Genomic DNA, 22,583 nt, shown 5'->3' with positions numbered 1-22,583 from the left:
AGTCTAAGCTTGCAGAATTAATCCGCAGCAGTGTGTTCCTTTATTAATTTGCAGCTGTTGGTTTTATTCCCCTCACACTGACTTGAAGCTTGGCAGCTTGGGCCTAATTAACAAGCGCTAAGTATTTAACTGGAAAAGAGGGTGTCTTCTCATAGCTTCGTTTCAAAGGCTCTAAGTCAGACCGAGTGATCCACAAGTGTGGGACGGCTCGATCCCTAGGTAAGCTGCGGGTCCGGTTCCTTTCAACTTGGCGAGCGTGCGGGCGACTCCGAGGTGCGCACGTGGAGCGCAGGAGCCATTTAAACCAGCGAATCCGCGTTCTCGGTGCTGACCCGGCAGACGCTCCCGAGTCCCGGCTGTCCTGTTTCCCTCTCAGCGGCGGCCCGGGCGGCTCCGGACAGCCGTCTCTTCCCCGGAGGGTCGCGGGCGCAGTTGGGGACAGTTTGGCGGGCGGGCCCCGCGTTTCCTGTGACAGCGCGGCCGGGCCGCTCCCTCCCGCGGCGGCGGGACCATTTCCTGAGCGTCGGGGCGGAGGCGGCCGGCGAGGCGCTACCATCGGCGCGCGGGCGCGGGGGTGCGCCGGACAGCCTTCAGGGACAGACGGGCGGGCGCGGGCGGGGCGCGGGGATCGAGTCTCCCCGGCCCCGAGCGGCGCTCCGGACGCCTCGCTGGGAGCTGCCGCTCCGCGCAGGGCGCCACTCGGCCGGCGATGCGCGCGGCCCCGGAGCATCGTCCCCGCCGCGCGCGGCGAGGTGGGCTTGCCCGGGAGGCGGGCGTCGGGCCCCCAGCTCCGCGGCCCCCGGAGCGCTCCGGACTCGCCGATCGCGGGCTCGGTGGCAACATGTCTGTGGCGTTCGCGGCCCCGAGGCAGCGGGCAAAGGGGAGATCACGCCCGCCGCCATCCAGAAGGTGAGCCGGGAGAGGCGCCCGAGCGCGGGCCGAGGCGGGGTGGCGTTGGGGTGGAGGGGAGCGGCCGGGCGGTGGTGGGGGCGGGCGCCGGGAAGCCGGCGGAGCCCTTTGGCGCCTGCTCTGCCCGCACAAAAGCGCCGGCAACCGCCGCCGGACCTCCCCGCGGGCCCGGTGGGCTCGGCGGGGCGGCGCGGGGCCGGGAGAGGAGCGGCCCGCGGGACTCCGGCGTCGCCCCGCCCCGCCGGGACCCCACTCGCGGAAGCCGGAGCCTGGAGTGCTGCGCCGCAAACTCCGCGGAGTTGAGGCCCTCCCGGGAGAACTTGGGAACCTTCCGCAGAGGCTCGGCGAGGAAGGAGCCAGTGGGCGCGGGGCTGCCCCAGAGGAGCACCCGGGGTCCGCTCCGGTCTGCCCCTGCTAGATGCGCCTGAGCGCGGGGCAGGCGCTGGGGTTCGGGAGGGCGAGCCTGCCCCTCGCCGGCCGGAGTGGGCCGTCTCCGGCTGTCCACACCGACGGGCGGGCGGTTTGCATTAAGTCAGGGTAGAAGCGCTGGGAGCTGAGCGTGCCACCCCAGTCGCCGCTCTGGGACTGCCAACTGGGGACACAAAGGTTCTTTATTATCCTCTGAGCCTGTGTCTAAGAGCAAGGCACTATTCTAGATCTCGGCGTGGTAGACTAAGAAAAGTCGCTTGCTAAGTTGAGCAGTTTGCCTTGAGTATTTCTGTCTTGTCCCCTGCCTTGGAGCAAGCTTGAGGAGACAAAGTCAATTTGTAGTACCATTCGGGGCACCCCTGCAGACCTGGGTGTTGATGGCCACCCGTTTCTGTTTACTGTCAGGGTCTTTGTAGTGTGGCCTTTGACATTTGCCAAACTGTTGCTTTATTTTCTTTGAAGAAACCCGCCTGGCAGCGCCTGGAAACGCAGTTGCTTTCTCTAGTGGTAGCCTGGCGAACAACTTCCTTCACACACGTGCAGAAAGCATGTTTCTGAAGGGATTCGCGCTTTCTTTTTGAACTCTAGAAGACGTCTGTCGTTTTCCTTTTTCTCGGTAGAGTTCTTTCTTCTGTGTCTTACTGTTTATCGTGAGTGATCTAGTAGGTGTTAACTGGTTATTTCTCATTCTCAGATGAGAAGTGAAAAATGGATTAAATCTTTTTATATTGTGTGTGTGTGTGTGTGTGTGTGTGTGTGTGTGTGTGTGTATCATGTGCATGCAGTGCCTGGGGAGGTCAGAAGAAACATTAGATTCCTTTGAATTGGCGTTAACAGCCAGTTGTGAGTCGCATTGTGTGGGTGCTGGGAACCAAACCCAGGTCCTCAGCAAGAACATTAAATGCTCTTGTCCTTTGGGCCATCTCTCCAGCCCCCAACGTGTATTCCAGTTTAGTCTTGTTTACACGGTCAGACATTGGTATTAGACAGGAAGCAGACAGGTGGTTGTGGTTATTTAATGTACCATGCATTCCTTGATTTGAGTATTGAATTGATGGCACTCAGGAGGCAGACGGATCTCCAGATTTAAGGCCAGCCTGGTCTACATAGTGAGTTCCAAGACTGCCAGGGCTGTTATAAAGAGAAATCCTGTCTTAAAACCAGAAACAAACAAACAAACAAACAAAAAGAATATTCTTGGTATCTATCTAGTGATCTTTTAAGAAGCACACACCTTAGAGAAGATGGGGTTTGGGTGGTGTTCCTGGTCATTCACTGAATCACGAAAGGTGGGTTCAGGGTCAGCGTTACCCTAACCTAAGCTCCTACAAACTCAGATGGTGTGCTAGGGACAGCGTGCTGGCACTAACCGTCTTCTGTAGGTCCCTTTGTTTAGTGCCATTGTCATAGATGAGTTATTTAGATTGTTGTCAGATGATAAAATCATAATTTATGTATCTTAGGTTTTTTAAGCACTGAGAGATACCTAATTGTATATTATAAACTCAAATTTTATTAAATATTATAAATATCGTTATGTTATGTGTGATGTTAGAGAGTCACAAATCTATACAGTTAGAAAAGAAGGTAGCCTGTTATGTCAAGTTCCTGGGCATCCATATTCGTGTGTTTATTTCAGTCTGGGTAAGGACAGATTTCCTTCATATTACAAAGCATTAGAATGCTCCAAAACCAATTGAGACAACTTTCAGCTAGTTGAAACTATAGTTACAGATAGCACAGACAATTAAATGTTTCTGTATTAAAAAACAAACAAACAAACATGGGGCCTGGAGGATGGCTCAGTGGGGTTCAGGAGAGAACTGTGTCACAGAGTTGTCCTCTCTCTACATGCACCTTGGCGCGCGCTTTTGTGTTGTGTTAGAGTGTTAGATTGAGAGACAAAGAGAGAGGAGAGAGAGCACACTCACTAATGCTAAATAAAACAGGTCAAAAGAAACACCAATTTTCCCTTCTGGGTTTCAAGGAGAATAATTGGAATAGGGTAAATAGAGTATTAAACATAATTGATGAAATGTGATATCATTCCAGATATACAAAGTAGAGATTTTTTTTTTTTTTTTTTCGAGACAGGGTTTCTCTGTGTAGCTTTGCGCCTTTCCTGGAACTCACTTGGTAGCCCAGGCTGGCCTCGAACTCACAAAGATCTGCCTGCCTCTGCCTCCTGAGTGCTGGGATTAAAGGTATGCGCCACCACCGCCCGGCCAAAGTAGAGATTTTTATGTGTGTGTCACAAGGTATAATCTGTATATTAACAGAAGACCCCAGTAGGTTCAATTTCCATGTAGATGTGACATTTCTAGAAAAATCCAAATTACAAAAATCAGCTGTTGCAGAATTATATATATGAATCATGACTAGCATATTTTATAAGTATTTATACATTTTAACAGTATGAAAAATTTTAACTAAGTTAGTTCAGTCTCATGATTTCTTATTACTATGACTTTGAAATATTTTTGTAGCAGCAGGTAGAAACATTAACACAAAGTAATTGAAGTGGGTGTTTTCCCTGTTCACTTGGATGATTTTGCAATCTGTAATGATGACTTTGAAGAAACTGTATTTGTTCAGTATGTAATATTCATAAATATCTTCTGTCTTCAGACCTCTTGGTCATTCATCTTACTTGATGTGCACTAGATTTACAATAACCTTTTTCTGTTTTATTTTAGATGCTGGATGAAAACAACCATCTTATTCAGTGTATAATGGACTATCAGAACAAAGGGAAGACATCAGAGTGTCTCAGTAAGACCCACAGAAGCTCCTTGTATCTGGGTGGTGGGGTTTTTACTTGTCCTTTGAATAACAGTTTTAAATTTTATTTGTAGAGTTGTGGTACTGTCACCTGAATTGGTTTGAGGAAATTTTCATCTCCCCAAAGAGAAACACCTGTCCATTGGGATTTTTGTTTTGTTTTGTTTTGTTTTGTTTTGTTATTTTGAGGCAGGTTTTCTCTGTGTAGCCTTGGCTGCCCTGGAACTCACTCTGTAGATCAGGCTGGCCTTGAACTAGAGATGTGCCTGCCTCTGCCTCCCATCTATTAGTGTAGACTTGAACTGTTGGGACCTTTTGTGTAAATGGATTCCAACCTTGTGGTCTGTTTTGACTGACTTCTCCGCTGCCCCTGTACTTTTTGAAATAGTGTCTCATGAAGCCCAGGCTGCTGTCAAACTCCTGATCCCTGTTTCTGCCTCTCAAGTGCACATCATGGGGGTGAACCAAACACCCAGCTCTGATTGACTTTTTTCCACACAAAAAGACGTGATGTTTTCAGGGTTGATTGATACTGGCACATGTACTGGTACTTCCTTATAATGCCAAATAATCTTCCATTGTACTCTGTCATTTGGGTTGTTCCAGTTCTCTGCTCATGATACTCCTCTGAATTCATATGACTGTCTTTTCTTGATTCTTTTACAAAAGAAAAGCCCTTTGTGGTGGGAGGTAGGTGTCTTTTTTTCCCCCCTGTTTCTTATCCTATAGTATAAAATAATGATTTTAAACTTGTATAGAGCCTCATCTATAGAAAAGTAAAATCTTAGCTTGGTGGTGGTGGTGGTGGTGGTGGTGGCGGCGGTGGCGGCGATGGCGGCGGCACACACACCTTTAATCCCAGCACACAGGAGGCAGAGGCAGGCCTAGTTAACAGCAAGTTCCAGGACAGCCAGATCTACACAGAGAAACCCTGTCTTGAAAAACAAACAAACAAAAACCCCAAAAACAAAAAAGAAAAGAAAAAGAGAAATAAACTCTTCATGTATGTACTGTATTTAGTTACTTGTAAATACTGAGAGAGCAAAACTTTATGTTGTAGAGAACTGATTGTCTTTTACAAGGGCCAAACTTTGATTTTACAATGATCTCTCTGAAGTGACTGATAGATCCTAATAGACTCAGATTTGAGGTAGGCATGGCCAAGAACCCCAGCACCTTCAAGGCTAAGGCAGGTGAATGATAAATCCTGAGCCACACCTCAGGACCCTGTCTTTTATTTTATTTTTATTTTTGGTTTTTTGAGACAGGATTTCTCTGTGTAGCTTTGCGCCTTTCCTGGAACTCACTCTGTAGCCCAGGCTGTCCTCGAACTCACAGAGATCTGCCTGGCTCTGCTTCCCAAGTGCTGGGATTAAAGGTGTTGCCACCACCACCTGGTTAGGACCCTGTCTTAAGACAACAATCATACAACCTCAAAACAAGATTGGATGTGGTGGAATTGCCTATTTTGTCAAGCATCATTCAGAACCGCAGTGTCCAGCAGCTATATGTAAATACAAGTAACATTTTCTAGTAGACGCCGTAAACAAAAAAGAAGTGACATGAATGTGCTTTACTTGGTTCATTATTTATAAAGTACGGTCACCTTGATGCATAACTTAGATCAAAGCATTGCGAGAGCTCACACTCCATTCCAGTCCCGAGTTGTGGGTAGTGTTTCGATCAAGACCAGAAGTGCCATTCCACTGTGTCCAGTGGCTGCTGCCCTGGAGAGCACGGTGTTAGAATGTTTCACTGAACCCTGTTTTAGGGCCCATCCTTTCCTAGCGGTCTCATTGGCCTGCTCTGGGGGGACGGTCCCAGCGACCAGGTGATTGGCTTTTCAGTCTTTGTTGGGTTCTTTTCCTCCAGCGATTCACTCACCTCTGGATTTTAGGTCTCTTTCCCTTCGTTTAAATTAACTTTAAAATAAAAATCTCATGTTCAGTATTATAAAAATGTGGTATTAATTAATTAATTCCCACTGTCTTGTCTCCCTCTCTGTATTTATGTTAGTACACACACAGATTATGCTGTCCTAGTGTTTATGGAGGTCACCTTTTCCCCTCTTTCTTTCTTCCTGAGTTAGGCTCTTGTCTCTGTTTGGCAAGTGCTATCCCCTCCGAGTGAATGTCCGAACAGTCCTAGGCTGCAGTTCTTAAATGGATACTAGGTCAGAGACCATGCTAAATTGCCAGGCTACCCTGCCAAAAATGTCCTTGCTTTACTTCAGTCCTGTGCTGGTGTTCACTGCCAGCAGTAGATATTGGCCATCTTTTACAAAATTCTGTATATCTGATTGGTAAAAACTACGAGTTTTTAAACGAATGCTCCTTTCCAAACATTTCCTACTTAGTGAAAAGGGCTTAATGATGGTAATATAAATACTATATGTCCTTTACTGAAGTTCTTCAGCAGGTAACAGGTTAGCCCAATAGCTTTTTATTATATCGACATTTGAGACTGATTGCAGACATGATTCTCTTACTGTAAGTAGCCCAAGTTTTCCCTGAAGTTGGGCATGTATTCTTACATTGCCTGAGTATAAATTATTGAAGTGACTAGTGCAGTACGTCATCTCCAGCATTTTCAGGCTTTTAGTGTGTTCTTTTCAGATCCCAATGTGGGTCAATTTTGCCTTTAATGGGTATGTCTTGTGTTACGCTTTAATCTGCAACTGCTCCTCAGACTTAATGCTTCATGGTGTTGATGTTGCAGAATGCAGTTACTCTGTGGAATGTCCTCATTTAAGACCTAATTTACGTTTCTGCAGAATGAAGCTCACATGTGCCCTATGGCATTAGTGTCACATTGTGAAGTGACGCCCTTTTGACTGCGTCCTCCCTGGTTCAGTACTGGTGGTGGCTTTGATCCGCTTCCTAAGCTGGCACCTGCTGTTTTCTCCACCAGAGTCAGTATTTTCTCTTTTGTAATTCAAATGCATAACACTAGGCAGACACCTTGAAACACACACGGACCTTTTCTTCAATCCACTAATTTTAGTATCCACTAATTGTACTGAAAGTTTTCCTGTGCCCACAGCTGCTCAGACTCAAATGAACATACAGAGGCTTATACTAATTACAAACTGTATGGCCTGTTGGCCCAGGCTTCTCACCAGCTAGATCTTACATCTTAAATTAACTTATTTCTATAAATCTATATTGTGCCATGTGGCTCGTGGCTTACAGGTATCTTTACACCTTGCTTCTCATGGCGGTGGCTGGCAGCCTCTCCTCTGTTCTGCCTTTCTCCTTCCTCCTCTCTAGTTAGAATGTCCCGCCTAACCCTATTCTGCCTCACCATTGGCCAAACAGCTTTATCAACCAATCAGAGCAACATATTTTCACAGCTTACAAAAGACATTCTCCCATCAACTAATGCATTTTGCACAATGGTTGTTACTGTTGTGGTTGTCAAATGATGACCAGCTCCATCACTCCTCCTAAACTTACTTGGAATTCTGCTGTGAGAAAGTCATCTTTTACCCCTTCCCTCCATTCATTATTTCAGATTTTTATGTTTAAATGGATTTGTACATCCTACTGTATTCTCTGTCTTATGTTCTACTCTCCTACTTTGTTTTCTTTCTCGGGTTGTTCTAGATCTTACTACTGGAAGCTTTTCTGTCTGGCTTCTTGACATCTTTCAATTTTTTTCCTTTCCCTCTCTTCCTCCCTCCCTCCCTCCCTCCCTCCCTCCCTCCTCTTCCTTCATTCATTTATTGAGACAGGGTTTCACTCTGTAGCCCTGGCTGTCCTGGAACTCACTTTGTAGACCAGACTGGCCTTGAACTCACAGAGATCCACCTGCCTTTGCCTCCTGAGTGCTGGGAGTAAAGGTGTGCCACCACCACCGCCTTTCTCTGTTATTTTTTGAGCATTTTCTTTTTCTGTACTATGAAGTGTTCTAGTTTTGCCTTGTATTTTTCCTTGTACAAACCTGGAATCATCCATTTCTCTTTTAAGACCAGATTGGGAGTTGTTTTGTTTAAATATATAGGCTGAAATGTAGAAACCAAATTGCTGTTACCAGATTGTCTTGTTTCCTAATCACTTCCACATTTTGCATTTTGTATGACCATTTCCATTTACATATTTTGTTTCTTTAATAAATTTTGTCTGTATATATTTGAAATTTCATTTTTAAAAAGTAGAGGATCTATTTCTGTGGTTCGGCTGTGGGTAGTGCATAATCTTCAGTTGTGAGATCACCCCTGAAGCCAGGCGTGGAGGCCCTAGTGGGGTGACTGTTTTTCACCCAAGGCATTTAAGAACCTGTTAGAGATGAAAGATTTTGTGGTGTAGGACAGGTTTTGTTTTCATGTGTGACCAGTGTTATGGATAGCGAGGTGTTCCCAGCTGTTCCAGCTGTTCCGGTCTGAATCAATAGTGGTTGATACTGTTTACATTTGCAGCTTTGTTATTTATGTGTGTGTGTAGAGAGATAGATGCACTACTTTTTAAAAATAAAATTTCAGATACATGCAGACAAAATTTATTGAAGAATCAAAGTATATAAATCCCCTCTTCCTCTGCACATCAGGATAGACCTCAGAAATTTCTCTTAGTTGATGCACCTGGGACTTAGATTGATTTAAAGTAGAAACTTAAATTTTGCCCTTTCTAATGAATTTTATAGCTCTCATCCTTAATTAAGGGGGCTTTGCTATGTCACTTAGGGTTGCCCCGAATTCTAGGTTTTGGAATTTTATGTTTTTCAAGTTCATGTATTCTTTCACAATTTCATACCTATGCATAATGTACTCGATGATATTCTCCCCCATTATGCTCTCTTATCCCTGTCTACCAAACTCTTCTTCCTGTCAAGTCTCCCTACTTTCGTGTCGTGTGTGTGTGTGTGGGTATGTGTGTGTGTTCGTTCGTGTGTTCGTTTCGTTCTGTTTCAGCCGCAGAAGAGCTCGATCGACAGGTCTAAGCTGCCGGCCCTGCTTTGATGGGTTTACCTTTGTTTTGACTGTTCTTTTGGTATTCGTTCTTTCTTAAGTTGTCAGTGCGGTTTGAATAAAGAAAAAAAATCTCTTGCTCTCAGCAAATGCTCCTGTCCCTCATGGTGGAAGTGAAACAAAAATGTAGAGATAGAGTAAACACCAACTCTCTGCAAATTGGTAGTCTGACTTTGATTAAATATTTCCTTTGAATACAATTTCTTAGATTAAAAATAACTTACTTCCATCATGAGTGAGAGAGGATCTCTTGCGGCCCCACCCTCTCTAGGGCTGTGGGCCTTAGTAGTGCTGGGAACAGCTCAGCTGGGAGGTGCCTGTTCTGTTCCTCGGTGGTGTAACACTGACAAGCTGCCCCACACACATAAAAGAAGCTGATTTGGCTGGATGGCTTATATCTGTAATTCCATCACACTGAAGGCTGAGGCAGGAGGATTGCCATGAGTTCAAGGCCAGCTTAGACTATATAATGAGACCTTGTCTCAAAAAAAGTAAACCAAACAAACCCTTACTGAGTTCTGACCATTAACAGTATATGTCTTGTTAAAACAAACAAAAAAAAGAAAAAGAAAACAAATACATTTAAAACAAGACAACAAACACATCCTTGCCAAACAGATTGCGGTGGCGATTCTCTCCTCTCTGTGGCTCTGGCCATCGTCATCAGGAGACCGACACTGACTTGTGTTATTCTCCGTGTCGGAGGTCTGAAGCACTCACTGTGTGCAAGGCTCACAGCTCTCACGTGTGCTAACGCATACTCGGGACATTGCTTCCTTCTGTGTGGTTTGAATATTTCTAAAGCAGTTCAGACTTCGCTTTAGTCAGCAGCCTCGTTTGGGTATTTTAGGATGGGTACGACTATATTTCAGAGTGCTTTATAATTTTAATGCAAATAATTAGTATTCGTCATCATTTAGTGGAATTTTAGTTTAAATTACTGCTTATCAAGGTTACTTTTATCCTGTAAACTATAGCGCCATCCAATAAATGTGCTGTTTTAAAGTTGCTTTTAAATTAAACCTAAGCTTTTCAGATTATTTTTAATTAATAAACTTAGGACTGGTTATTTTGCCTTGTGCAAGGTACTGTGTTGTGGCTTTTAGTGGCGTCTTTGGAAGCTGGGCTCTCTTTTAATCCTGATCATAAACATTTGGAGGTATCTGTCAGAACTTGTTAGGACCATACAGTCATCAAACAAGATTTTGATGGATCTGGTAACTTTGGCTGGCTTTCAGCAGTTACCATGGTCAAATATAAGATGTTGAATATGTTTGCTAATCTCCCATTAGCTTGTATATTCAGCTTCCTTTGTTAACAAGGTATAGTTACATTTAAAGATGGGGACACCATAAAAGGCACTGTCAGCTAGTGTTGTCGTCGTGTAAACATTGCAGAGCACGCCGCGCAGGCCACAGGGCATGGGGCTGCTCAGCAGGGGTGGGGTATTGCCTGAGCTTGAGCACCACTCCGTGGCTGACTAAATGTAGAAGAGCGCAGACTCATTAGGATTGCAGGGACAAGTGGAATGGTATTTATAGACTAGAAAATGAAATGTCTCAGGAAATGTTTCTATTTTCATTCTGTAGTCTGAGCTGAGTTCTGATTCTCCTGTGGTTTTTGTTGTTGTTTCGTTTTTTAATTCCATTTTAGGTGACTTACATACAAACACAGAAGAGAATGTGAGAATATATAAATAACCAAGTTTTTGTTAATCATTTTTTGATACTTGTTTTTTTTTTCTTAGAATAAGCTTTCTGATGAATATTCCTTAGTTTTCTTACTGCAGTTTTATTCCACAGAGTTTCCATTACCCTGGACTAGAAAATTGAGAGCCTGACTCAAAAACCAAAAGCAAAACCAAAAAATATAAACCACAGCTAAAACTTGCTTTTGCCCACCTTCTTATGTTAGGAAAAGGAGATGTGGGCAGTAGGGTGCGTTGGGATGGGCTCTCTGGTACTGTGTTAGTGTCTTTGCGGTGGTTCTAAGGGGTGTCTTATTTGGGGGAGATTGGTATCGAAGTATCGTGTTGTGACTGAGTATGTGTGCATAGACATGAGACAGAAATAGAGGACAAATGCTAGAAAAGACTATTTGGAAATTTGGAAGAGAGATGTAAAAGGCTTCCCCTCCACCCATTCCTGAAACTTTTCTGAAAATTTAAAATAAGTTCAAATTAATTAAAAGTTAGATTTGATGTTGAGCACAATTGGGTAAATATCTTGAGAATAGATAAAGTTGCAAGGAGCTTTAGAGGCCTGCTCTAACTCCTGTTAGATTAAGCATGGGGCACTTAGTGACTTTCTGAGGCTGGCTAGGGCTAATCAGCATAATAACTAAGCTTTGTTGTGGTCATGTGTGCCATGATGTAGTTGGTAGTCCCTAGAAAGCTCACACTTGAGCATCATACAACGTACGAAAACTCCTAGAAGAAAACGGAGGATTTCCAAGTGTAGTCGTTGAAATCAGTGTGTGTCCTAATTAGAAGTGGCAGCTCGGGCCTGCTAGCTGGCTCAGCTGGTGAAGGTGCTTGTGTCACCAAGCCTGACTTCAGCTTGACCCCCAGGACCCGCATGGTGGAGAGAGAGAAGCAACTCTGGTTACTACTCGGGGCCCTTGTACAGCTCCCACCACCATGAAGAAAGTTAATAAGATGTTTTTGAGGCTGGCCATGGTGGCACACTCCTTTAATCCCAGCACTCAGAAGGCAGAGGCCAGAATGTAGGTGGATCTCTTAAATTCCAGACAACCCTGATCTACAGACTACAGATTAAGTTCCAGGACAGCCAGGGCTACACAGAGAAACCCTGTCTCCAAAAAGGAAAAAAAAAGACTGATTATTTTTGTCTAGAGCAGTGTTAAGTTCCCTGTGAGACTTGTAGAAAATTATGAAACAGTCACAGCTTCTGTTTGCTGTCAATTAATTATAATTAACCATAATAATTACTCATTGGTTTTGTTTATCCAAGGACCATTTATATGTGAAGAATGGAACTAAAAGTGTAGGCTTCTCAGTGTGGAAGGAAGCTTTGTGATCAGTAAGAGTCAGGCTTTCCCTTGTTAGAAAAGTGAAATCAGCCATTTATAACAAGGTTAGAGAAGTATTTCAGTTTGGATCTGAATTAGAATGCTTCATTTATTTGAATACAGTAAATGAAATTCATTGACATTCATTTTAGATTTATAGCTAGTATCTATAATAAATGATGTTTTGTCTTCTGAGACCTGGTCTTGCTATATTCTTAGACTAGCCTGTGTTTCTGTACCAGCTTCTCAAGTGTTAGGGCCACAGGCCTGGCCTCGGGAAAGTGAAATCTTAAAACAGTGGTACATTTGGTGTAGGTTTTCAATTTGTATGTATGGAACTTGCTCTTTCATGCACTGAGACCAGACAGCGATTAGATTGTTGCCAGTTTTGGGTTTTATAAGAGTTTAAAAATTATAAAGCTGCTGGGAGGTGGTGGCTCATGTCTTTAACCAGCATTGGTGAGGTAGAGGCAGGCCGATCTCTGTGAGTTCGAGGCCAGCCTAGGCTACAGATTGAGATCCAGTCCAGGAAAGGTGCAAAGCTACAGAGAAACCCTGTCTCGAAAAACCAAAAAAAAAAAAAAAAAAAAAAAAAAAAAAAAAATTATAAATCAACTTTAATTATTAAGCAGTATTACTAAAAGCCATTTTTGTAGTTATATTTAGCTATACAGCCCAAGTATTAAGAATTTGCTCTATTATTTTAAAGTGAATTGTTAATGATTTCAGTGACCCTTCATTTTGTTCATGTCTATTCTTGGGAGGCAGAGGCAGGTGGACCTCTGTGTTATTGAGACCTATGGCCTACATAGTGAGTTTCAGGACAGCCAGGGCTACATAATGAGTTCCTGTCTCAGAAAAACCAACCACAACAAAAGCAGAAGGAAGTGTGAGGGTGGGGTGGGGTGGTAAGCATATTTTATTGAACTTCTTTATTTTAGTTCTTGTAAAACCTAATAATATACTGTATGTCTGAGGCTGGATGTCGGTTATTCCTTGAGCAGCCATGAAATCGTGTGCAACTCAGCAGTCTCTCAACCATGACTCTTCAGTCATAAGGAGAAAGCGAGAGCTGCTGCCTCTGTTAAGTGAGGTATGTGCACATCGACAGGAACGGAGTCTCTCTAGCCCGTGGTGGATCACCGTGTTCCCCATTACTGTAAATGTGTTGTGTGCCATTTGGAATTACTTTGCAGAGGAAATAGGAAAAGTGCTATTGATGTTCAGCTAATACATCTTTCATTAAGCTCTAATAATAATTATAATGCTGCTTGTACTTAAGTAGCTAGAAAGATGTTCTTTAATACTGGTATTTGTTTTATTTTAATAGGTATCAGCAGATGTTGCATACGAACCTGGTATACCTCGCTACAATAGCAGATTCTAATCAAAATATGCAGTCTCTGCTGCCAGCAGTAAGTGCCTTGAAACATGTGAGCTGTGTGTGTGTGTGTGTGTGTGTGTGTGTGTGTGTGTGTGTGTGTGTTTGAAAATGTGTGAGGTCCATGTCTGAAGATGTGTATGTGATTGAAAGTGTGAGGTCAATGTCTGTGTGTGTGTGTGTGTGTGTGTGTGTGTGTGTGTGTGTGTGTGTGTGTGAGAGAGAGAGAGAGAGAGAGAGAGAGAGAGAGAGAGAGAGAGAGAGAAAGTGTGAGGTCCATGTCTGTCTCTGTGTGTGTGTGTGTGTGTGTGTGAAAGTGTGAGGTCCATGTCTGTAGCTGTGTGTGTTGTTTGAAAGTGTGTGAGGTCAAGTCTGTAGCTGTGTGATTTAATGTGATTTGTTTCAGTGATTTTGAATTTTGTGTCAGAAGCTCTGAATTATCTCGAGAACACAAGCCTATTCTGTACTCTCTAAATGCAGGACTGTTTCACTCATCTAATTTGAGTATTTGAATTAATTCATCTAAAACACTCCCTTCCCTGGGGAAGTTGTGTCCATTCACCTGTCTACCTATCTGTTTAGTTTATTTTTAATTACTAAGTAATTGCTAATGTATCTGGGGTATTTCCTATCATTTCAGTATTGAACACTTGCATATGAATCTTTAGCTATCAGGACTGCTATTCTTCACAATAAAGTAAATCAGTTTCTCAACATCAGTGAATGGCTAATTACTTTCAAGTTTTATCTCTTCACTCAACAAACTCAGCTTTATTTGATTACCTCATGTCCAGACAAAATCCTGGTGTTGCACTGGTTGGTGTACCTAACAGTTTATCCTTTTATATCTCCATTTATTTGTTGGGTAAACTGAGCCAAGTGTTGTTCAGATTTTATCATACTCTGAATTCTGTCTTCCAGCTTTATAACATGTCCTTCCATCTCAGTGCACAAACTGATAATTAGGTAGAGACTCAGAGCTGGGTTTGATGATATTCTAGGTGCTGTGGATTTCCTGTTGGAAACTGTCAGGACAGTATGGTGCTTTCAGGTCTGAGATAGCAGTCTAGTTATCTTTTATGCTCAAGAAATAGAGTTTTCAAGGAGTTTTCTTTCATTTTCTCTTCATTTATTTGGGGATTAGTACTCAGAGACCAATCTGAATGTTTGGAACATTTGTTATTACAAGATTTTCATGGATATTGAACATTTTTAGTAGACAGAACCAGAAAAAAAAAAGTTAAGAATTTGAGATCTAAGTGGTGTTTCTACTTCCATAAATTATTTCAATTATTTTATTTTATTGAGACAAGGTCTCACTGTATCCCTGACTGGCCCAAAATTTGCTATGTAAACAAGGTTGGCCTTAAACTCACAGTGGTCCCCCTGCCCCTGCTTCCTAAAGGCATGCACCACCATGTTCACCCTCAGAAACGATTTTTACCTAATTCTGATTTTGTTGGTATCTCTTGTCTTCATCTACAAGTTCGTAGTTGATTGCTTTATAGTGCATTGTGTAAGAACATAAGAGTACCCTGACAATAAGATCCTTGGCCTTAAGCTGCATCCACCTGGGCATATTTAATGTGTTTAGTTTTGAACATGAAATATTTATATGGATATCGCCTTAAACTTCATTGTCCTTGAGTTGATTTCTGCGGACTGTGGGAGGACTTGGCTTTCTCCTGTTTGCTTTCCAACAACTACTTCTCTGTCTTAGCATCTTTGGAGATGATTTTTTTATCTGGTTTGTCTGACCACTTGTATCATTTATCAAGTGTTGGTATATGTGTGGATCTGTGTTGGACCTCTGTTGTGTTGGTCTTTCTAAATAAATTCCATAATCTTGTCATACCTAATAATACATTTCTTCCCTCTTTCCTCCTCAAGAATGCCCTGGATACAGTGAGCTCTTCAAATGTCCATACAACTTAAACATCAGCATGACAGATTATTATTCTGCCTAATGCTGTTGGGATTTTCATTATTACCTGGACTTTAAGTCACTTTGGGAAGAATTGATACCTTAAAAAAAATGAGTCTTCCAAATCAAGAGCATTTATATGCATTCTTTGTTCATTCCTTTCATATCTGTCAGTTAAGTTTCTGGATTTCTCTCCTCAAGCATCTTTCTGCTCTCATTGGGTATAGTGCTAGGCACTTCATTCAGGGGTGTGTGTACACATGCATGTGCGTCACAGCACTTATGTGGAGGTCTGAAGCATGATCTTAACTAGTCTTATCAATAAAAACCAGGATATCAGGGTAAAAGCAGAAAGATCAGAGAAGGAGAGAAGCAACCACCAGTGACTTCTTACCTTTCCAAATCCTCTGATTTCCAAAAAGACTCGAGATCCTGTCTCCCATCTGTACAGACCTCCAGACTTCTATAGTTAACCAGTGGCTAGCTCTGTACTCTGATCTCCAGGTGAGCTTTATTTGTCAGAACACAAGCAAAGTATTACACAACATTTTCCCCTTGTTGTTAAAATAAAAAGCAAAGGTTTTAACTAGCATAGAAAAACTATATACAGTAAGTATAATAACTATATACAAATATATACTGGTAATAACTACATTAACAATGTCTAGTCCATTAGTATTTGACAAGTTCAGAGAAAATACTCTAATTCACCTTCTGCCCTAACTTGTATTACCAACCTATCTTTTGATGTCTTTCAACCTTATGTACTTTACACCTCTTTTGTGAGTAACTTTTCTGAATTTGTTAAAAACAAAACTATAACTGTCTGTTCTTCAACTCTGTCAGAGACCTGAGAAGGATGTAATATTACCCACGTAAACAGGAAGTGCAGAACAAACAAAATCCAAAATTAAAAAATAACAGAAACAGCTGGCTGCTTGGTCAGCTACCCAAGGTTCTTCTTAACGTTGGGGGCATCCATCTTTGGCCTGCAGGCCTGGAATATCTGACATGCTTTTCTGTGAAACAGAACTTTGAAAGGATTGTCCCACCTTGTCTTGGCAACGTTTGACAGTCAATTTCTTTTGTGTCCTCCTTGTCCAATTTGGACAGCATACTGGCAGCAGTCAGTGCAAGGGCAGTTCCTTGCCCAGTGGCTAACTTTTGTTGCAAAGAAAGTTAACTCCATATGGAGTTTCTTCGATGCCCATTATTTCTGAAGTAGATTGGTGCCACCCAGAGCAGATATGTCTCATTGTCATAAAAAACAAAACAAAAAACTAACTTATGTTACTGAACATCTTAAATGCTATATTCTGTAGATCTCTGAAGTGTTTGAAGACTACTTGCCTGTCTAAAATATATGTTTGACTTTGAAAACATACTTAACATGACTACAAGTTTGATTGTAATAGGTGACTATTGACTTGCATTTCTTTATTATCCTACTTTGTAATAATAACTTTCAACAACTAGAAATTTACATTACATTGTTAAATGAGCTGTATAGGTATGATACCTTGAACAAGTGTGGAAACATATGTATAGTATATTCTAACAAAAATAACCTTAGATTTGTATCAATATACAAAAATATCTTAAACAATAGTAGAAACATATATACAGTGTAACAACCTCAAATTTGTATCAATATACAAAAAACCATATCAATGTAAAATATTTAAAAATAAATAGTAGTTGGGTTTTTTTTTTTTTTGGTTTAAAAGCAGTTTTAATAATCTACCCTTTCCCCCCATCATTTCTGTATCCCCCTTTTTTCTTTTTAGAATGAGATCTCTGAATCTAATCTCCTTTGTTCAGCTTTTTTTCCTGACCATTACCAATAGCAACTTGTAATCAACTCCCCTAAATGATGACAAATATCCATACCCACTGAACGACCAGAAACCACCCACCCCACCTCTTGGGAATGTGGGCATCCTGTTCTTAAGTTTAATTCCTGCTGTCTGGAGGTGACGGCATTTTTAGGCATCCTGAGAAAAAACATTGGGATAATTGTCAAGTCTTGGATAGCTCGCTGTATCAGTTGTTATACAGTCTCTGTGTGATGATATCTTTTTCAGGAGCAATTTGTAATTTTCAACAAGGCAAAATTTTCTTTACTTCGAATATTTTCTCTAAACTATATACATTTGAATCAGCTAGTAAGATACCGTTCATATAATGGTAAATTACAGATTGAGCAAATGGTACATGAATCATTTCCTTCAGCTGTCGTACAAAATATTGGTATAGGATGTGACTGTTTGTTTAACATCACTCCCTTGTGGGAGGACCCTCCATTGATATCTCTTAACAGGCTGAGAATTATTATAAGTAAGCACCGTGAAGGCAATTTTTCTCTATTTTCTTGTAAAGGTATAGTGTAGAAACTATCTTTTAAATCAACAAGTATAATAGCTACTTAGCTAATCCATGTAGGCTAATACGAGAAGGCGAGGCGGAACATTTCCAGGTTTCTAATAAAAGCCGCCATTGGCTGAATCACCTTATTAACAACTCTTAAATCTGTTGCCATTTTCCATATTTCTTTTTAATAACAAAATATAGGAGAGTTTTAAGGACTTGTCAATTCTTCAATATGTTGAGCATTTAACTGCTGCTGTACTAGCTGTTCTAGGGCCTGTAATTTTTCTGATGCCAAAGGCTGCTGTTCCACCCAGACAGGTTTTTCAGTCAAGCAATTTAAAGGTAGGGCTGTTGGTACCTTTGAAAGATCAAGAGCTGTTGTACCCTCTTTTTGTACAACCTGAATGGTGTAGTAGAATATTTTAACGTGTATTACTTTTGTTTATATTGCATTGCTTTAACTCTGTGAAGCTGTGTTACTTGCCTGTCTAACACACTTAATGGTCTAATAAAGAACTGTGCAGTAGCAAGGCAGGAGAAAGGATAGGCGGGGCTGGCAGGCAGGGAGAATATATAAAGGGAGAAATCTGGGAGGAGGGATCTGATCTAGGAACCAGAGGAGGAGGACTCCAGAGACCAGCCACTCAGCTACACAGCAAGCCCAGAGTGAGAGTAAGATTCACAGAAGTTAGAGAACAGGAAAATCCCAGAGGCAAAAGATAGATGGGTTAATTTAGGGAAAGCTAGCTAGAAACTAAGCCAAGCTAAGGCCAGGCATTCATAATTAAGAATAAGCCTCCATGTGTGTTTTATTTGGGAGCTGGGTCACAGTCACCCCAAAAAAAGAGCCAAACAACAACAACAACAACAGAATGGTCAGTGACTATTAATACCTTTTTAATAGTTTTTCCAAAAACATAAGTTAATTTATGGTTTGTTTCTGAGATTGGAAGAATGTTAATCTGGGTATTCCACTGCTGTAACAAATCATGTCCCCATAAATTCATTGTTGTATTAGCCACATATGGCTGTAATTTCCCGTTTTGTCTTTCTGGCCCTATACATTTGACCCATCTGGTGTTTTGCTTTACCTCAGATAAAATTCTAGTCTCTAAAAGCTGAATATTTACCTCCTGAAGAGACCAATTTGGATGCTAAGATTCTGGTGAAATTATTGTTACATCTGCCCCTGTGTCTACAGGACCTTCAATCATAATGTCATTTATTTGTACCTTTAGCTTTGGTCTTTGATCATTTATAAAAGCCTACGAAAATATTTGCTATATGGTTTCTCCTGAAATTTTTGTTTCATCTTCTAAAGCTGTTCTATCATCCAGGGCAGTTTTTTTTTTTTTTTTTTTTTCTTTTTAACAACAGGCATTAATTAGGTCTTTAAATTGCTCTGGGGAGGAATTTCCCCCACAGTTAGAGGGAAATGACTGAACCAAATTTGACATGGGAGCATGTGAGAGCGCCCCCCCCCCCCAAGGTGTTTTCCCTTTGGCAAAGGGTTACCCTGTCAGGGGCCTTCTGTTTGAATTTTCCTAGAAATAACATTATTTCTAGGAATGCCCTGTCTGCAATCCCTTTTTAGGTGGTCTTGTTTGCCACAATTAAAATACCTGACATTTTGATTTTTTTCTTCAAGTCCTTGGAAATCACCTCCCCTATCCAAGCATAATCATGATTATGAAATTCAGTATTGACTGTATCTCAGATCCATTCCTCTATGGATGCTGATCTTGCCTTTAAAGGCCTAATTACCCTTTTGCATTTTGAATTAGCATTTTCAAAAGGCAAAGATTTAATTATTATTTGTATAGCTTCTGAATTTGGTATCATTCTATTTACTGCTGAAGTCAATCTTTGAAAAAAGTTAGTGAAGGTTTCTTTTGGGCCCTGTATAACTTTAGTAAATGACTCAGTTCTTTTTTTAACTTGTTCAATTCTGTCCCAAGCATTTGAAGCTGCATGACATAAAACCAGGGTGTATTCATCATATAGTGACTGTCTTTATAGGTCAGCATAATCACCCTCTCTAAGAAGTTGGTCTTGAGAGATTTCTATACCTCTAGTCCTACTTTGTTGTTCAATGGTCTTAGCCTCATCTTTCCACCAGGCCCTCCACTGTGACTGAGGACCAGGTTCTGATACTGTTGTAACCAAGTCTCTTCAGTGTTGTGGGACAATTCTGTTACTAGTTGATCATGAATTTAACATCTGCTTCACAAAAGGTGAATGCATACCATATGAGACTATCACTTCCTAAAATCTCCTCAAATCTAACATTTCCACAGGAATCCAGTCAGCTCTTGCATAACCTTGTAGATTCCTTTTATTTGACAGTTGTTTCTATAAGGTGACTGAATAAATTAAGGTTGGTTGTTTGATAGCCTTGGGCTGTTCCTCTCTAATTTTATAATGTAATGGTGAGGTTGGTTCTCCTTTAAATTCCTGTCTGGATATCTCTATGATCTATTTTAATAAGTTTTTCTAAGCTTGTATCTTGGCACTCGTATCAACCAACTTTTTTAGGGATAAAAATTACCAGAATGATAATTAACATTATGTCAATCCCAGTTAATTTTATTATCCCTTCTTTTAATTGTTCCATTTTTAAACCATCCATTGTGCAATCACACAGAGACCTAACTTCCTCCATCATAATAGTGTCTCCCATTTTTCAACATGGGAAGAAAACTTTTTTTTTTTAAACTATTCCCCCCTTTAAGAATTCCCAGTTGTCTCACCAAATCTGCTGACAGTGATGCTGAAGATGACGGTGAAGTGTGAGGCTGACTGCTGCTGCATAGAACAGTAGACACCCAAGCAGCTGTCAAGGCAGCTACCTGGTGTGTCAGCAGCCAGAAGAGGGGATCCAGGGACAGCCCACAACCCCTGAAAATGCACACAGGGGAGCGTGCGGAAGAAGCACATGTGGTGGGAGCCGCCTGGTGGTGAGGAGTTAACTTTGGCAGTGTTTGGAGCCCACATGCCTGTGGAGTTTACTTCAGAGAGACTGCAATAGAAAATTCCCAGACTCTCTCAGAGGGTTTGTGGGGGGAAAAAGGAAAACCCAGCTTGCGGGGCAGTGACTGGCAGGAGCCCCCACGTGCAGCTCCAGTGTGTGCCATTAGCTGCAAAGACTCAGGCATGTGGCTTTTTCATGAATTCATGCCCCAAAAGTTGGACGCCAGATGAAGTGTAATCCCAATTAGTCTTATCAATAAAAACCAGGATTCAGATACTGGGATTAACTCGGAAAGATCAGAGGAGCAGCCAACAGTGACTTCTTACCTCTCCAAATCCTCTGAACAAAAGGGCCGAGATCTGGTCTCTACCCTGCACTTCCTGTCTCCAGTCTGTACAGACCTCCAGACCTCTATGGTTAACTAGTGGCTAGCTCTGCCCTCTGATCTCCAGGCAAGCTTTATTTGTCAGAATACAAAACATAATGTCACACAACAGAGGTCAGAGGACAACCCTGTACTTTCTACCTTCTGTGAGTTCCAGTGATGGAATTGAGGTCCCAGGCTTGTGCTGCTGGGTGAGCATCTCTAGCTGCCTTTTTTTTGTGTGTGTGGTTTTTAAGCTTTGTTTTAACTGCATCTGTCATCTGCATGGAAATGTGGTTGATTTTGAATCTTAGCCTCTTGGGCATTGTCTTTAATTGCTAGTGTTTTGCTTTCTGTATTCACAGTTCTGTCATTTGTGAACAGGAATTCTGTTTGTTCCCTGCCAGTCCTGACACCTTCTCTTCTTAGAAGTGATAACACAGGACATCCTTGTCTAGTTCCTGATCTTAGAGGGAGACTTTGTTTGACCATTAAGTATGATGTTTGTTCTAGTGTTCTATAAGTAACTTTGATCAAAGTAAGGAGGTCTGCTTTGGTTTCTGGTGTGCTAGGAGTGTGTAACTTGACTGTATTGCACCTAGTGAGGTGAGCTTGTGCTTTTCTTCTTTAATCTGCTGTCAGTGTGGTAAATTACACTGGTAAACTCACCAGTGAATCCTGCTTCATAGGGAATTTTCTTGTGTGTAACTCACCTTTGCCTTTCTTTTTTCTTTTTTTCCTTGAGATGGGACATCTCATTATAGCTGAGGTTGGATTGGAATTTGCTTTGTAGCAGAGGGTGGCCTTGGCACTCAGAATCCTGCCTTTGCTTCCAATGTGCTGTGTTAACGGGTGTGTGTGTGTGTGTGTGTGTGTGTGTGTGTGTGTGTGTGTTTGTGTTTGAGTGCGCGTGCCACCTGCCCACTCACCTGCCCGGGTTGCTCACTGTCCTTTTAAATACCTGCTGTATTATGTTTTATAAGGATTTTGCATCTTTGTAACTGACCTCTGATTTTCCTTTCTTATGGTGCTTCTTCTGTGTATTGATTGCAGTAGGCGTCATAAAATGAAATGGAACTTTCCTGCTTTTTCTTATCTGAAATAATATGTTAAATGTGATTTTTTAAATGGTTGATATGCTTCTATAGAAAAGTATCTGAATCTAGTTTCCCTTGTATGAAAATATTTATATATTTTTTAAGGAGATAGGAAATTTATGTTTTTATATTTTGTCTATTTTGGTAAGATGTGGCTTTTGGTATTTTAGTAGCATTTTAAATTTATTTCCATAAAGTTGATGAAATCTTTCTAATTACAGGATATATGGGAATCTTGATTTTTTTTTTTTTAGAATAATTTATTTGTATATTCTCTTGTGAATTTTCTGTCATTCTTGACACACATAGGTTACTGACTTTAAAGAAAAAGGTTTTTGGCTTTGATTTTTCTGTGTTGTGT

At 41.6% G+C, this 22,583-nt stretch overlaps 1 protein-coding gene across 1 annotated transcript in view; it reads left to right on the top strand.

Annotated features, from left to right (window-relative positions):
• Positions 1 to 826: 826 nt before the first annotated feature.
• Ss18 (SS18 subunit of BAF chromatin remodeling complex) overlaps positions 827 to 22,583 on the top strand; it is a 74,509-nt gene continuing 52,752 nt past the window's right edge. Inside the window, 5 exon segments of the mRNA XM_028861277.2 lie at positions 827 to 869; positions 872 to 909; positions 4,035 to 4,102; positions 11,009 to 11,017; positions 13,446 to 13,530. Of these exon segments, the coding sequence (XP_028717110.1) occupies positions 842 to 869; positions 872 to 909; positions 4,035 to 4,102; positions 11,009 to 11,017; positions 13,446 to 13,530 (228 nt within the window). The 5' untranslated portion in view covers positions 827 to 841.

The sequence above is a fragment of the Peromyscus leucopus genome, chromosome 19 (assembly GCF_004664715.2).
Source record: "Peromyscus leucopus breed LL Stock chromosome 19, UCI_PerLeu_2.1, whole genome shotgun sequence".
Classification (NCBI taxonomy): domain Eukaryota; kingdom Metazoa; phylum Chordata; class Mammalia; order Rodentia; family Cricetidae; genus Peromyscus; species Peromyscus leucopus.
The sequence above is the reverse complement of the archived record's forward strand: the minus strand, read 5'-3'. Positions and strand labels throughout refer to the sequence as shown.